General features: G+C 45.9%; 1 protein-coding gene across 3 annotated transcripts; it reads left to right on the plus strand.

Annotated features, from left to right (window-relative positions):
• The first annotated feature begins 6,645 nt into the window (after window positions 1–6,645).
• LOC122397553 (protein borderless) lies at window positions 6,646–16,412 on the plus strand. Of its 3 annotated transcripts, none has more exons than XM_043396794.1 (12): window positions 6,646–7,335; window positions 7,586–7,728; window positions 10,648–10,876; window positions 11,889–12,055; window positions 12,184–12,328; window positions 12,449–12,723; window positions 13,459–13,593; window positions 13,861–14,120; window positions 14,249–14,424; window positions 14,480–14,524; window positions 14,882–15,064; window positions 15,192–16,412. In XM_043396794.1, the coding sequence occupies exons 1-12, from the start codon at window positions 7,281–7,283 to the stop codon at window positions 15,413–15,415; spliced, it is 2,037 nt and encodes a 678-aa protein (XP_043252729.1). In that variant the 5' UTR covers window positions 6,646–7,280; the 3' UTR covers window positions 15,416–16,412. The 3 variants fall into 3 exon arrangements, with proteins under 3 accessions (XP_043252729.1, XP_043252746.1, XP_043252738.1); XM_043396811.1 differs by having other exon boundaries at window positions 11,919–12,055; XM_043396803.1 differs by having other exon boundaries at window positions 6,647–7,335; window positions 14,885–15,064.
• Window positions 16,413–16,461: the final 49 nt, after the last annotated feature.

A 16,461-nucleotide genomic window follows, 5' to 3' on the forward strand; every position in this document is an offset into this window, starting at 1 on the left:
CTAATGATTGACTTAATAATTTGATAATTAATTGATATTGTAAATCGTAAACGACCGTAGCGTGTAGCGTATTAATCAACGAGGAACGACGAACCGCGGCGACGATTGATTCCATTTAAAATTAATTAATTACTCACCCCGGGATTGTTGCGAGGGCAGACACCGTGGGGCCGGCGAGCGATCGCGCGACGATCGATATATCGCGATCGATCGCGTCGCTGGTCGTATCATAATAATTAATCGTGTTTAGAGGCACGCGCGTCGATCAATGCCCACGATCACGTGATCGGCGAGATCACGCGTACGAGCACCGATATTTCGACGACTCCCGAATCGTCGCTACGAACCAAAAGTGTATTCGGAAATCGTCTCGATCTGCGTACGCGTTTCCGTTCGACCGTGATCTCGCCCGATCCCCGCCCACGATCGTAACAGAGCGTGCACGATCTGCGTGGTAACGTTCGCGGCGTCGAAACGCGTTCGATATCACCGCGATAAAAGAAACCATAAAAAGAACAAAAAAAAAAAAAGTAACAATGGAACAGACGATCACGATCGATAAATCTTTTTGTACGTCGAACGGCCGCGATCGGATCGAATCACCCCTCTGTTCCCCGTTCACTCGAGCTCGACGAGCAAAACGCTACCACGTAGAATGGTCGAGGGAGGACGATCGGGAAACTCGTTCGATCTTTTTCCCGATTTTCCTCGGGGCCCCTCGCGCCGTCGAACGAAGGCGAGAATACGAGAGAGAGAGAGAGAGAGAGAGAGAGAGAAAGAGAGAGTGAGAGTGAGAGAGAGAAAGAGAGAGAGAGGAGAAAAAACCAACCAATCGATATAGGCATATAAGTAACGTGTAGATATATCATAGTTAGATACAACGATCTCAAGAGGACGCGCCGAGAGTGGACGATCTCTGGATCGAGGAGAGGAAAATGCATTCGCGGACGAGGTTCGGAGCGTTGTTGCGCGTCACGAATGACTCCGGAAGTTTAAGCTCGAAACGGCAAAGAGAGATTTATCGAGACACACGCGTGTGTACAGCAAGTCCTCGCGACGATGCGAGTCGAATGATCGAGATCGAGTGGAATGTTGGAATGCGTTCGACGATCGCGAAAAGTTTAACGGACGTGTACAATACTTTGTAAAAAGAAGAGAACACTTTATTTAACCCACCACCCTACTGCATGAATTTTATCCTATCGTACGTACCATTGTTGTTCGAGCAGTTCGATGACCCTGTAAAAAGAAATGCACGAATCCTGCGTGAAATTGTCCTGGCGATTTTTACAGGGACATTTCGCAAAGAGGGTTTGGTTAATATCCGGGTACAGAGTGTGCGAAAGAACGCGAGTTGGAAGCGTGAAATCGAGGACTTGCTGCATATTGCTTGCTAAATCTCTGTATACACACATATACAGTTACTCCCACTCGTGTTCGTGCACTGTAATGGCGATTCGCGGTAAATTGGAGGAAACTCGTTTCTTACGATCATTGAAATATTAGTTTGCGTATGAATAAATTAAAAAATTTGTCGAGGATCGTGATACAAGTACTAAGAGTTGGGTAGTAATTTATTACCTTGTAATTCAAAGATTAAGGAGCAACAATGGCTCCTGATGAACGACCAGCGATATTATTTTTATTCTCTTTTGGTACTCGTGTAATTGATTAACCCCTTCGGGTCTGTACTTTACAATAGTAGGTTTTGAAATTAATACAGTGCACTTATGCTGGATGTTTTTAGATACAATGTTATTCTATTTAGTTTTTATTCGGTTTTCATACGTTAGTTGGGAGTCAACTTTTTTTTAAAGTAGAAACTTCAGAAACCTGTTAACATTAAAGAAAATTACTTTGTATAACACAGTGTAACAGAGAACGTTTGGTAAAAATAAATGGAAAGAATTCGCCATAAACGAGTTCCTTTTCATTTATAGGGAATCACCATTACAGTGCACGGCCACGAGTGGGGGTAATGTATATATATATATATGTAATGTACGTGTGTATATAGAGATCGAGACGAAGGATCCGATATAGAAGGAGAGAATGGACAATGGTTTCGCGCGATCGCGCGTTAAGTGAACAATATGGTTGAATCGTGAATTCGTTCGTGTAACGTTCGTCATCAACAATCATTATCGATAACTTCGTTTTACGTCTATTCCTTTCGTTCCTGGACAGCCTTCTTCTTCGTCCCACCCCGTTTCTACTTCGTCCCAGTTCACCGCTTTCTATTCTCTATTTCTCTTTATCTTCCAGTTTCTGATTCTTCTCTGTCTACCTCGAATCATCGTCACGGCATTCTTTGCGTTCGCGATTACACCTTCGTCGCGTTATTTATTTAGAAATTCGAGCGAGTATGAACGTACCCGCCGGATGTGGACGAAATTAATTTAGGTATTCGCTCTTTACGTACCTGAAAGCCATCTGGCATAGCGTATTTTTCAGAGTCGCGAGTGAAATTCTCATCCGTCGTAGCTGAACGTTCGCGGATCCAACGCGAGCACGCGCGTACGCGCCCGCGATAGAGCAGAACGATCGATATTTATCAGTGACGATTCGGTCGCTGAAACGCTCGTCATTCAGAGTTGCGATCGCGTGAATCCTTCTTGGTTTCGTGGCCAGTAGGGCCTGGGACTTCTCGAATCAGAGATCCATAAAATACCAGTGCGTTTAGTCGTTTCATTACCTTTAAGGAAATCGTGAAATAAATTTTAAAAGACACAAAGAACATAGTACTCGTATCATCGATTTTCCAAAGCTCGAGTCTAAACAGCGTAGGGCTCGATCTTTTCGAGATTGTATTGCGAAACGCTTAAATATTTGAGCGACGTTGTATATTGATATTGAAATACTAAAATTTCGAAGGGTCCCAGGCCTGATGAGATCGTGTGCCGTTTCGAGTTATCGATCATCGTCAGCATATATCTCCGTTCGATCGCGGGGCACGCGTTCACGCGTTCACGCGCGCAAACGGATTCGATTTAATTTCCTTACGGTTCGTCCGTGAAATCGCTTCGATTGCACTCACAGACACACACGTACACGCGTACACAAGGTAAACGTACACACGTACACGCACACGCAGCAACGTTCTTCTGTACCGTCTGTCCTCACTACTTTCGCTTGTCGTCCCTTTTTCGTCCTGTACGCGCGACACGAAAAAAAAAAAGAAAAACCAGAGAAATAAAAAACTAATAAGATATACAACAAGAGAGACGCGTTTTTTCGTTCTTTATCAAATTCGCGAGTGCTCGCTGTTCACGCCCATCCCATCATTTTTTCACCGTTTTATTGATCGACCTATGCTTTTTATCTCTCGAACCTCTCCTCCCCCCCTCCCCCCCTCCCCCCCTCCCCCCACGAGAACAACTCCAAGACGTAACTAACCTAGGACAAATTGTAGACAATTTATTATCAAATAAAATGAAAAATAAAGCGACATTTGAAAGGATACAATGGGTGAGGGTGTCTGTGTATGGGATTACATCTACGTTCAACTCCAAATCCCCTCTAAAATGCGCTCTATCAAATATATCGAATGAAGTTCGATTTACCGGTTTGTAGGAACCGAGGGATCGATAGATCTTCGGGTATACTGACACGCGTTGCCCCGGCTTTTCGAACGGCAAAACTATACCTATAGTTTATAATATATTATATTATCGTGTCTTGATATAATATATTACGTTAGTATCATATACATATATATATATATATATATATACATATACGATAGTTTATAAAGTTCAAATTTAATAAATACAAACGTATTTTAGAAAATTCGCCCATCGTGATACTTTCATTGCGTCAAGTAGATTGTTTCCACTTCGTCGGGGATTGCAGGATCTCCGGTGGATCGTTGGATTCGTAATTTTGTCGGCCAAGGCGGCGAAGATCAATCGTGATCGTTGCTCGACGTAACCAGGCCAGTGTCCAATCGTTCGGGATATATTTTCGACGGCTGAGGCAAGAAACGCGGAATCTCGGTCTGCTCGTTATTTCGCGGAGAAGCTGCGTGCGATCCGCTATTAAACGCGCGTACCAAGGAACATTTGCGCAACCGCGTCTACGGCACTGATTACCGGGAATTACCGCAATTTCCATGATTTCCCTCGATGCGAAACGTCGCGGGTACGCGTCGCGAAAAATTAGAGCAACGCTCCGTCGCGACTTAGGAATGGTGTCGTCGCGAGACCCAGGGAGATCGTTCCGCGTGTAAACATTAGTGGAAAACGTTTTACCACTCGGAAAAAAGTAGAACAAACGTCAAACTTTATAGTTACTTCTAACTGTTATTCAATGAAAATGCAATCGTATGTTTCCAAGCATCTAAACGTTATTATTGATGAAAATGTGATAGATAGTAGTAGAGAAAGCAAGGTTACGGGTCGAGATGCAAGCGAATTGCTCTGCAACCTAATCGTAAGTATGATATCTACGATACGATATCTCACGATATTATATTTTGATACTGTATCTCTTTCTCCGACACCTGTTTTCGTACGTATTTCTCGTGTTACTCATTTTCTACACCCTATTTGTTTTTGTTTTTTTCCTGTTAAACCGGTCCAATTTACGTAAGTAAAGAACACAAAGAAAATTCATAATATTAATTGCAGCTTGCATTCTCGGAGAAACTGGAGTGGAAAATCGTTAAGAAATCTGGATAATTGTTGCAACCTTCGAGACGATGTTGGAGGGGGATCGCGCGGGAACCCCATTTTCGATTTCCCGGGGGATTCATTGGGTCGCATGGCAGGTGGACCAGGAACAACTCGTTTCGTTCCCTAGTATGACTCGTCGATGAAATAATACGGCCGGTATCATTATGCACGCATTTATTTCCAGTGTCCCGGGCACGTCCAATCCTAGATCGTGATCCATGCGAATGGATCCATTATCTCAACAGCGTGACAAGGCTGTGGGCAGTCTGATAATGCAGCAAGGGACGGATGTGACGTAATCTGAGGTCACCCACGCAAATGGCGCGCGGCTCGGACTATGCAGTTTCGTCGTCGTCGTCGTCGTCGTCGTCGTCGTCGTCGTCGTCGACAACTCCGCAACAAACTACGATCGATATTCGATGTATCGAAAATATCGACGCGATTGAAAAACTTGCGAATATTTCAAAGAAAACTTAATCCTCTTTAGCGAACTCTGAGTCCAATTGGATCCATATTAGAATTACATAAATCTCAAGATAAATAGATAATTGTATATTCTATGACGTATTTAAAGCCCTGAATTTTTTATTTTTAACCAATTTTACAGTGAGCTTATGAAATTCAATTAGAAACATTACATTGGCATGAGGAGTAATAACATTTATATTCGATTGAAAATGGGCCCACTGTACGCCGTTTGAGGGCTAAAATTCCTAGATTTTCGTAAAAATTATGAGACATGTAATATTCTCGAGCGGAGACGATGGTTGAATTAACGTAAACGTTCTCATTAATTGCCAAAAGAGTTCTTGAAAGTAGAATGGGGGGAGGGGGGCATTTTCAGGGCGAGAAAGAACGCCGTGAACTCGACGAACGGTAAATACCCGCGACCGGAAGTCGGCGTCTTCGTTACGAGAGCGCCGCCAACGACAATTACGCTGCGTGGGCGTATAAATAAAAGGAGGGACCCGTGCTGTACACCTATCGCGCGAACCTTTTCGAGGCAACGTTCCTACGAGCCTCCCGTCGAAGATCGTTCGTTAAATCAATCTGATAAACATAGAAGAGGTCAATGTCTGCCATCGAGCCGATGGAAACTAAAGCGCTTCTAAATTTAAAACCATCAACGCTCGATGTGCAATCTAGTTTTTGCTCGAAGGCCGTTTTGTTCTTCGTCGCGTCGAGGTTCGCGGAATGCACAATTATATCCCGACGATGGATAACGATGTGGAGGCCATTTTTCGATAATGCAATAATGGCACTGTTCGCCAGGATTCTTGGGGTCGATGCACAGTAACGAACTTTGTAATAAATATATATGCAAAACGCTGATATATAGTTTCTTTATAAAAGCATACCAAAGAGAACATAGGAAAACGCGTTTTACAGTAGAAGACCCCCTTGATCTCCGGCTTGGGTTAATTCCGTCGGATCGCCTTTGACCACGAAACGTCGGCCATTGAAAGGACATTGGTTCGCCCAGCTGAATGGAAGATGATTCTCAAGTAAAACGCGCAGAAAAATACAATGGTACAATGGTAGGATGCAATTAAAGATTACATCGGAGACGTGATGGAACACCTAATCAGACATAGTGTTTCGAATTCGATAAATTTAACCTCTTAACTATTTCTCGTGTCGTTCTTCGTCGGGTTGCTTCAACCAATACCTTTATTTCATCTTCGTCGGCTTCAACTGACCTTACAGAACGTGATCTTCAATACGAGAATTGAATAAAAAGAAAGTTGCCTTTATTTTCAGCCGTCACAGTAGTTTCTCCCCTTAATTAAAATAAAATTGACTGATCAAGAATACAATTAACGCCCCTGTCCTTAAGAAAACGAAACTACTTTCCAAACACAACCCCAATAAATGGATTTTGCAAGTCGATCGCTGGAGAGTGCATAGTGGGTGTGTCTAAAGCGCAGCGTTGGTCGCTTAGATCGCGATCATAGAATCGTCTGGTACCTTGCAGGTCTCTCCACTCCCCCTACACCGTGTCTTGTTACCCCTACCAGGTTGCTCGGCTCGTTACCGCTTCTGTTCGGCGTCGTATCCGCTCGGATTGAGCGAGGCGGAGCGATTACACGCTTATCATCGCGACGAACCGACGCACTCGGTAACCGTACGTTCCACGGTGGACCAGCTCGTCAGGCTGCATCGATACAGACGTCCCCGTGTTTCTCGATATCCCGCGATCACCCGTCAAACAGCGATCGATCGTCGCCGGTGATAGATCGTCGAAGGAACGCGACGTGAAACTCGGTTACCTCCCCTTCGCTCGCTCCCCCACGAACTCGATAGATCTGGTGCATCGGAGGGATCGCTGGAGGGATGGAACGTTGAATCTTTCGGAGGATCAGCGGAGCAGAGATCGAGGAAGAAGGAGAGAGGCTGATCCGGAGCGCAGCCTCGATCGCGAGACAGTGTGCCGCGTTAATCGCTGGTGGTGGCCGATGGTCGATGAGTGTGGGTGATGACAGATGTGTTTTGCTCCCGTGTTCCGTTCGCCGTCGTCGTCGTCGTCGTCGGTCGCGAAGCGTGACCAGCCCCAGCCACGAGATCGGATAAACTGAAACAGAGACTCCGCCGAAGGGTTGTAAAAAAATGTCGAACGCCCCGAGGATCCATCAGCTGCTGGCGATCTTCTTCTGCTATCAAGGTGAGCGCGAGAAACCGCGGAGGTTTCTGGTTGATATTGAACTTTGGCGTTTCGCTCGAGATCTCGCTGGTCGCGCGTTATGCGGCTCGAGGAATTAGCCAATTCGCTGAAATTGAGTAAAATCCGTCACGCGACGCGCACTACCGTCGTCATTTGGTCCCTCGTTTCCATTAAAACGTTGGAATTCGGGACGATCGATCGAAGAAATTGATCATCGCTGGTAATTCGTGTTTATTTTCCTCTTTTGCAGCTTTCAGCCAGAGCTTGATACTGGAAGAAGAGAAGGAGCCGACTTACCTGACCGCCGGGGTGGGAGAGTACGCGGTGTTCAATTGCGATTTAGACTTCCCGCACGAGACCCCGATCCCGTACATTCTTCAGTGGAACCGTGATGTAAGTAACGGAGTTACCAACTGGTAGAAATTGTGGAATTCTTGCTTGATCGTCGGCGATTTTCATTTTTGAGGAATACATGTTACATTGTCAGTATGACAGATTCCAATAGAAATAGCTGTAGAAAGATGATGAGTGTAGGAATTCTAGTATGCTTGTTTGGTCGTGATTTCCACCTGAACAAATGTATTTTCATTTTGAAGAAATTCATTGAAAAATCATGTCTGTGAAAGTATCGAGGTAAAATCGAAGTTCTTCCCTTGTCAGAATGGATCTTGACGACTCCCCACGGTAGACGAGCCAGGACAGAGTCAGTTTTTGAACAATTTTCCTCCATTTGCGCTGTTATGCAACAATAGTAAATAATATCGCTTAAATCTCGAGGGTCGCGTGAACTTACACAACGATGACGCGGTTTGCGGTTAAGTGAGGAAGATCAGACTTCGACTCATCCGAATGCATTTGGTGTCCGTGTCGTTCGATCGACCTTGAATGCAGAACATCCATCGATCAGTTCGGGAAGTGAATCCTCCCTATGGATCGTGTCGACAGCTTCGTATCTTTCGTATAAATTTTTTAAACCACCGGACAGAGAGGGAATTTGCGCAGCGAGCAAAGAGCGATCGGTGATTAAAAAGCGTTAAATTGGTTAAACGAAGCCTGATGGTTGGCTAATTTGTTCCCGAAGAACGAGATCAGCCGCGTAGAAAAGTGGTCTCAAGGCAGGGTAGGCGATTCGATTTCTTTCGATTCGATCCGCGTGGGAAACGCGCGAGTCTCGTTCTGGGTTTCCGTGACTTCGAGTCTCGATTTCGACGCGTCGCGCAATAGCCACGACGATCGCTATTGCGGTCGCGATTGCACAATTCGCAACGATACCGATTTGCAACATTTTGATCGAATGATATCTCCCATATCCACCATGAATTATAAGTGGTAATTAATTATTACGTTAACTGATCGTTTATAATATATACGGGTGCAATGGTAACATTCGACCGCCTAAAAATGGCGATTCTATATCGAGGATTTCGATTGTATCGTGCTTGCTATGGTGCAGTCTTCCCATAAACTTTTTAACCAGAAATGTAAATAGTGGCCGTCTCAGGGTCCCCTACGAAATTTTTAAACGTCTCACAGTCTGACATCCGCTTTTAAGCACAACCTTGTCGTAAAGTAGCTTCTTATTAGGGCTCAGTCCTCGCATAATCGCCTGGAAACGAACGTGTCTTGCGATTTGACTTTGTAATCGAAACACAAGGTACTTCTGGCAGCGGCAGACAGAAGGGGTGGGGTTACAGAACCTTGAGGCCCCCCCCCCTTCCCCCCTTTGACCGACAAAAATTGGTCCATGCGACCTCACTGTTTATTATTTCTTGGAATTTATCGATAGCCTTCCCATTCTACGCGTATAATTCATCTCCATCGAGAGATTTGGTGTTTTGAATAGACCTGTAGGCGACGAAAGAATGGAGTTCCGTGCGGCGGGGGTCGAACGGTACCCCCGGAAGCGCGAAAGACGCAGTTTCGCGGATGTTGCATTCGAGACGCGTGCAGCCGCACGCCGGAAACAGATTGAGCGTCGCAGCACATGGCTACCGCATAAAATCAAGTGGAACTTAACCTGATTGGTCCCTGATGCGTATGCAAAACAGGTGATGGTTCCCTCTCTGTCCGTCGAACGGTTGGTAATTGGAGTACGGGACGCAAGGCTGCATTATATCCAGTCACGGCGAGTCCGCGACACGAGGGGTCCAACCAGTGGGTCACTGCTAACGCATTGTCAGACGATTAGGGACGATTAGCGGCCTTTTCGCCAGCCTCGTTTTGACCGCTAGGGCTCCCGTGGGTTCCAGTCTTTTTCATTTTCCCCGGAGGACGCACGTGCGTCGCGTCTCGTTCCGCAATCTTCGACAAAGATGGACTCCTCGTCCGTCGACGCCATCTTTCCACGGTACTCGCCTCTCAAAGTCTCCGCGGAGGACCACGTTCGCGTTCTTTTCTGCCTCTGCCAGGTTATCTCGTTCGTACGATAAAAATTGAGAATATATATTTTATTCGTCCGATCGAGGAATCATTCGACCAAAAAATCGACGGACGTCGACGTGTTCTCACGATCGGAATCGATGGTTACGAAATCAGTTACCTTCCAGGTGGCCTCGCGAATGTAATAGGATGTCAGAAGTACGACCAGATCAATATAAATTCGCTGACACCCATTTCGTAACACAACACCGTGAAATTGTCTATTGAATTTTTTGGGGGCAGGTTATCTTGATGATTCTTTTAGTTTTTTGGGAAAATTTCTGTTTATGGAAGACACAGCAGTCGATTCTTTAGAGAATTCTGCTCGAATAGTCTCCCTCAATTTTATTATCAGCAGGGTCAGTTGCCCTAATATGGAACACATGTTTCGCTAGCTTGCAGAACTTTTACAGAAACTTAAACATTATGAATTTATAGGAAATTTTATGCTCTTTTTACTGATCGACCGTCGCTGTGCACAGGTAGTTGGTTGATTGTTTGAAAACTGGGAGTGTACCTAATTCACACGAGAGTTCGCCATTCAGGCGAAAATGGACTTCCTCTTCCGTGATCGGATTGCGAATAAAGTTGTTTCCTCTATCCGTCTTTTGAATACGGGCTCCATATTGTAGCCATTGTTGATAATCGATCCACCTTTATGCACCGCTTGCACTTTATGCGGGGGCACATGTTCGAGCGTGATTGCCTACGCTGAAACGAAATTCGTGAAATTTTCGAGTTCGCAAGAACGTCTGAGGGTGGATATTCCTGGTTCCTTCCTATATTTCCCCCTCAAAGGAAAATCATCCACCCACGTTCCTGGTTACTCGTCGTTTCTAACATTTCGTGGGGCCGACCGAGTTCCTAAAACAGATGTTTGACGATCGTTCGCAGGATCGAACGATCTTCTCATGGTACAACGGACATTCGACGGTGGGTATGGGTTTCAAAGATCGCGTCCACCTCCTGGAAGACGCGGTCAGCCGTGGTTACGGCCAGGGTAGCATAAATCTGACGAATATCCGCGAGAGCGACCAGGGATGGTACGAGTGCAGGGTGATCTTCCCGAACAGGACGCCGAATTCCAGGAACAATGGAACCTGGTTCCACCTCGCTATAGATGGTAAGGTCGCTCACTTTCTCGTATCCGTTGATCAGCTAATTCGATAACAGCAAGTGGCGAAGGGAATTAACGTAGTTAAGCGCCGACTGACTAACCCTGAGCACTGAAATGGGTCACGCCTGGTGCGACACTAACGCTGGACGAAGAGGCTTTAGCCGTGAAAATCCTGCGTGATTTTCAGCCAGGAGGAAGTAAGCTTTTAATAAACCATAGTCTTACATGCTCTCGCGAGATCGTTCCAACCCGAAAGGGGAACTCCTTTGTACGATCCGACGAACGAAGTTTAATTCTCGTTTCGAATTGACCCCCTTCGCGGCCGCGAGATCAGAGTCGATGATTCACTCGTTAACGCGGACGGAATCGTAGTTTTTGCCGGTAGAATTCTGTCGGGCGTTAATAGAGAATTGAGTCACCGCGGGGACACCGACGACGCTGTCGACCGCTGGCGATCCGAATCGACGATACAAATTCCCTCGAGGTCGTTGAACAACGCGATGCCGCGAACAAAGGACCGCGCCCTTTCCCAGGAAACGTGGAAAAAAAACGTCGCGAATGGGAAAAGGATACACCTCTGTCACGCAACGATTCGGAACAACGCGTTCCGTGCGCTTGATTTACGCCAACAACTCGATTAACCGGCACTAATCAATCGCGAACGATTAACGCGTTGCAATTACCGCTGCTGAACGAAATTAACCCCCGGGGTGAAACAAACTCGTTCTTTCAACGTTTATCGAGAACTGACCGACTGTAATCGAGATCCACGAATTCTTCCAAAGATCTCGAGAAACATTGTGCATTGGCAAATTGAGCGAAACACATTTTTGGATCTTTACTAGCGGGCACGAAACAGGAGTTTGTTTTATCGACGAGCATTCTGTTAACGAACAATTAACGAGAATCAACGATTAACCCTTGCTACCGGGGCCACTAATTGATAAATAAATTACTATAATCCCGCTGACGCTTACTAACCTGACACTGGGCAGACTCGTTAAATCGTTCAACCCAGGTGCGTCGCCGTTCCCGACGTCTGTTCCAGGTAAGACGTTGCTGGCGATCCCGCCCGTAAACAGAACTGTCATGGAGGGTGAATCGGTCAATTTCCACTGCGTCTTCAGAGGGGAGAAGTCCATTGTGAGTTGGTTCCGCGAGGGCACGGAGATCACGAAAATCGAGGTAATCGATCGCGATCACCTCGAGTTAACCCTTAAGGGGCTCTTCTATCGTAAACTGGTGCAAGATTCGATTCTTTCTTTTTGTATTTTCTTCCGGTTGCTTGAAATGTTTCTCAATTTTCTGGACAGGATTTCAAGAGGAGAGCGACCATCGCCGAGGATGGAGCCTTGGTGATCAATCCGGCCGCCATGGGCGACCTCGGGGAGTACACATGCGTGGTGACAGGCGAAACTGGGGAACAACAGAGCGCCTCCGCCTTTCTCAACGTTCAGTGTGAGCGCACCTTTATCTTCAGAAGAGTCTCAGACCACACCCTTGTCGATTTCAATTAAATTTAACAGGCTGATCTACATATCTACATCTATAATATGTGTATATAAATTTTAATTCAAGTCAAGGCGAAGGTTATTTACGCTCCCCGGGAAGTCTACCTTCCATACGGAAAGCCAGCCCTCCTGGACTGTCACTTCAGGGCGAATCCACCCCTGACGAACCTACGTTGGGAGAAGGATGGATTTCTGTTCGACCCGTACAACGTTCAGGGCGTGTTCTACAGGAGAAACGGTTCTCTGTCGTTCACCAAAGTGGACGAGACCCATTCCGGAAGTTACACTTGCACGCCCTACAACGAGCTGGGCACGGAAGGGCCTAGTCCCACCATCACGGTGGTGAGTGGATTTCCAAACTGTCAACGAATAAAATCGCGTTGGATATTTACGAATCAATACTGCGAGAAATAATTTCTCGATCACCGAGTGTAAACGTTGTACACGTTCTATCAGATATTGCATTTAGAGAGAGTTATAGAAACACAACTGTATTTCGGTTGATTTAAATAATGACGAATAAATATGTGAACAGTAGGTAGACTGGTCGTCCAATTGCGTTTCGTAATGCGGGCAATCACGTTCGAGAAGATTGCCCCCAACACGAAACAAAATTGGACGAATAGGCTGCTTATTATTCGCGTATTTAATCATCGTGGTTTTATGGTCGAAGCGTACATGAAAAAGGTGATTCTTTCACGAAACAAATTATTTTCATTCGACCAATGATTGACTATCCTGGTCATCCGCCTAGTGCGTTTTAAGATGGTAGACTCATACAAAATGGTAAAACAAGAAGTGAGTTCCATTTTACACGAATCTCCCGCCCCTTAATCGGTCGATATATTAATTTTCCTACGGTGTACGCGTACTTTCGTTCGCGTTCCAAGGTACACCGATTCGACACAAAGAACGAGACGATGGTCATTAAGACCATTGACCGGCCCGAGCCGGGTGCTAACCGTTCTTTTATTTTCCAATTGCACGCTTCCAGAGGGACCGTTTCTTGTCGCTGTCGCGTCCATCGCGCGTCCGCGAGACCGTTTCTTCGTTCTAACACTTTTCCCCCGTTGTCAGGTCGTTCAAAGGCCGCCGATATTTACGGTGACGCCCCAGCATTTGTACATAAGGAAGCTGGGAGAGACCCTGGAGATCCCCTGCGACGCCCGGGACGGAGACCAGGCCCATCGGCCCTCGATCGTCTGGTACAAGGTACAACCATTTCCCGGATAACCGGGGGAACCTTACCCCGGATTACCGAAACGATATCTCGAGTCTCTGATAACACCGATTGTGAATCTCGGTGCAAGATACGATCGATTCCAAGAATGAAAGATCTTCACAGTGATCGAAACGCAGCCAAGAGAATTTCGTTTTGGTTATCCGGGTTGCGCCGTGCGTGGTTTTTGGTGGATCGCCTTTCTTCGTTCGAAACTAAGTAGAATAGTAAGAACTAACGGGGATTACGTGGTTTAAAAGGATGGTTCACCGGTGCCGGCAGACAGGACCATGATAATCGGTGGCAATTTAACAATCGACAGAATCCAAGAGCAGGATAGAGGGCTGTACCAATGCGCGGCTAGCAACGAGGCCGCCACGGTAGTCGCCGATACGGAATTGATGGTCCTGAACGTTCCACCGAGGGCTCCGTACAATTTGAGCGCCAACAGCAGCAACAACGCCGTCACCCTGACTTGGGTGCCGGGATTCGTCAGGCCGAAAACGGAGTATTCCGTCTGGTAAATGAAACGCGAAGAAAATCAAAGAGATCGTCGAACGTTCGATAATCATTGTTTGGACAGTAGATTGATATCAGGGAGGCTTTTCGTTGCTCGTTTTCCTATGGTGTAACGACGTTTGCTATTAGGTACAAACCAACCGATACCACGGAATGGAGAACCATGAAGATCTTGTCGAGAAAGATCACCGAGGCGACCGTGAACAACCTAAACGCTGGACGAGAGTACGAGTTCATGGTGCTCAGCCAGGACAAGCACGGGGACGGGATGTTTAGTAAAACGCTACGGATCTTCACTCAGCCTCGTACGTTACATAGAAAACGTGGAAAAACTTGGAAGTAACACTGTGTATATTTCAGATATGATCGACGAGAATTCTGCGTCGGAGTATCGTAGCCCGCCAGGTAGGAACACCTTTGTAACCCTTTGCGCTCCAAATTATATTTCAATTTTGTTACCAGCAGCTCCCAACTCTTTTAAAACAAACAAATCCAATTAAATATCTCTTGAAACTTGTTTCGCAAAGAAAAGATCGATTTCCCTTCTTCCCTCGGGTATTATTTCTCTGTTTGAGCAAACTGCACAAACCTTATGCTTTCTTTCGGAATGTACGAAAATGAAATTTAATTCTATCGGTTTGAACTTGAAAAAATGTCGAGCGGGACTCGACAAAGGGGCACCTGACATAAGAACCGATGTCGAGTCGCGCTCCACGCAGGAGTGCAAAGGGTTAAGGGGTTGTAACGCGTGTTTTAACCCAGAAGACGAGAGAATGGGTCCGCCACTGAACGTTCGGGTGCAAGCTACCGTGGAGGGTTATTTGGTGACCTGGGAACCACCAGCTTACGGCAAGGAGCAAGTGAGACTCTACACCGTTGGCTGGTTCAGGGGCCCATCCGAACGACTGTACGGCAAAGAGGAAACGACCGACACTTACTACCTAGGTAATTTCCGATCGATTACCAACTAAACATTCTGATTTTTAGAAGACCCTCAGTCTTTTTACTTGAAAGTCAGTTCCATAGTATTTTCCTCGGGCGATTCCACGAACGTCGGAGCTATTTTTTACAGTAAAAACGTTGGAGGAGGAGAGTTACTACACTTTCGAGGTGGCAGCCGTGTCGGTGGCGGACGACGTGGCGACCAGCGAGCGTGTCAGCCTGGAGGTACCAGCGTATCGTAGAAACAGGGCGATCTCCATGGGTATCGTAGCCGGGATCGGGTTCCTGGCCGCCGCCCTGGCCGCCATATGGTGGGCCAGGAAACGTTTCTGTCAGTCGTCGAACCAAAAGTAGGAATGCAACTCTACAGCATCGTTCAGATCGCGTACGTCGATACGGGTCAGCCGCGATTCGCTGTCCTAATGTAGCGTTGTTCGATTAGCCGTTAGAATACACGAAGAATTTCGTTTTGCAAACGACGAACAAAAATTTCTCGATTCGTTCGTGAATCAGGATCTGCTGCTAAATCTCTCCAACGTTGAAACTATATCGAATCTATCGTTTTTGTTCGTCGTTCGGAGTTTGCGTTTTCGACGATTCGCCGCCGTTCGTCGCGAATCAAGTATGTAATATATTATCGAGACCGACGTTAGACGTAGATTTAGGGGGAGTAGAACCAACGGGGGGTGTTGGGAGGGCCGAGTTTGAAGCAACACGACCGTCAGAATTTCTATCTGGGACGGTTCAACTTGCTGCGTTTACGTACATATAAGTTACTACGAGTGTTATTGCATTGCATCGTTACATTATGTATCGTTTAAAAGCTTTATTAGATAAGTGCACGTTTATTAAGGATTAGTTCTGGCATTTGATCGTTATTCGTGTATGCTGGATCGCGAGGAACGGGTTTTATCCGGAGAGGAGATCGTGGCTGAGAGCCTCGCGGACTTGGTATTCCAACTAAAAAGGCTAGGGCTATATATATTTATATATATACATGTATACACATCCGATACGTTTTTCTATTGTAAATAAATTGTGTCGATTATCTATGCACCGAGCTTCCTTCCTCTGACTGCCACTGGGCGCTCAACGACCTCGAACACGCGATAAGTGTGATTAAAATCGAAGATAATATCAACGTAATACGTTCGAAATAAGTATCAGGACACTTGGACGAACCATTCTAACCTCGCGAATGTCTGGAACATTTTTCTATCGGAGATGCTTAGACAAATAGCGACAAAACTTAACGCGTACGCCGTTGTACAAGATACCTGTAGTCGATAGAAACTTCATAAAATTAGGAAAACAACATACCTTTAGCATTCATTAGCATATAAAATTTCTATGGAGCTAAAGTATCTCTTAAATAGTATCTAATTATAGCTTTAATCGTA

The sequence above is a fragment of the Colletes gigas genome, unplaced genomic scaffold (genome assembly GCF_013123115.1).
Source record: "Colletes gigas isolate AHSC1104 unplaced genomic scaffold, ASM1312311v1 Colletes_gigas_Sc00001, whole genome shotgun sequence".
Lineage (NCBI taxonomy): Eukaryota > Metazoa > Arthropoda > Insecta > Hymenoptera > Colletidae > Colletes > Colletes gigas.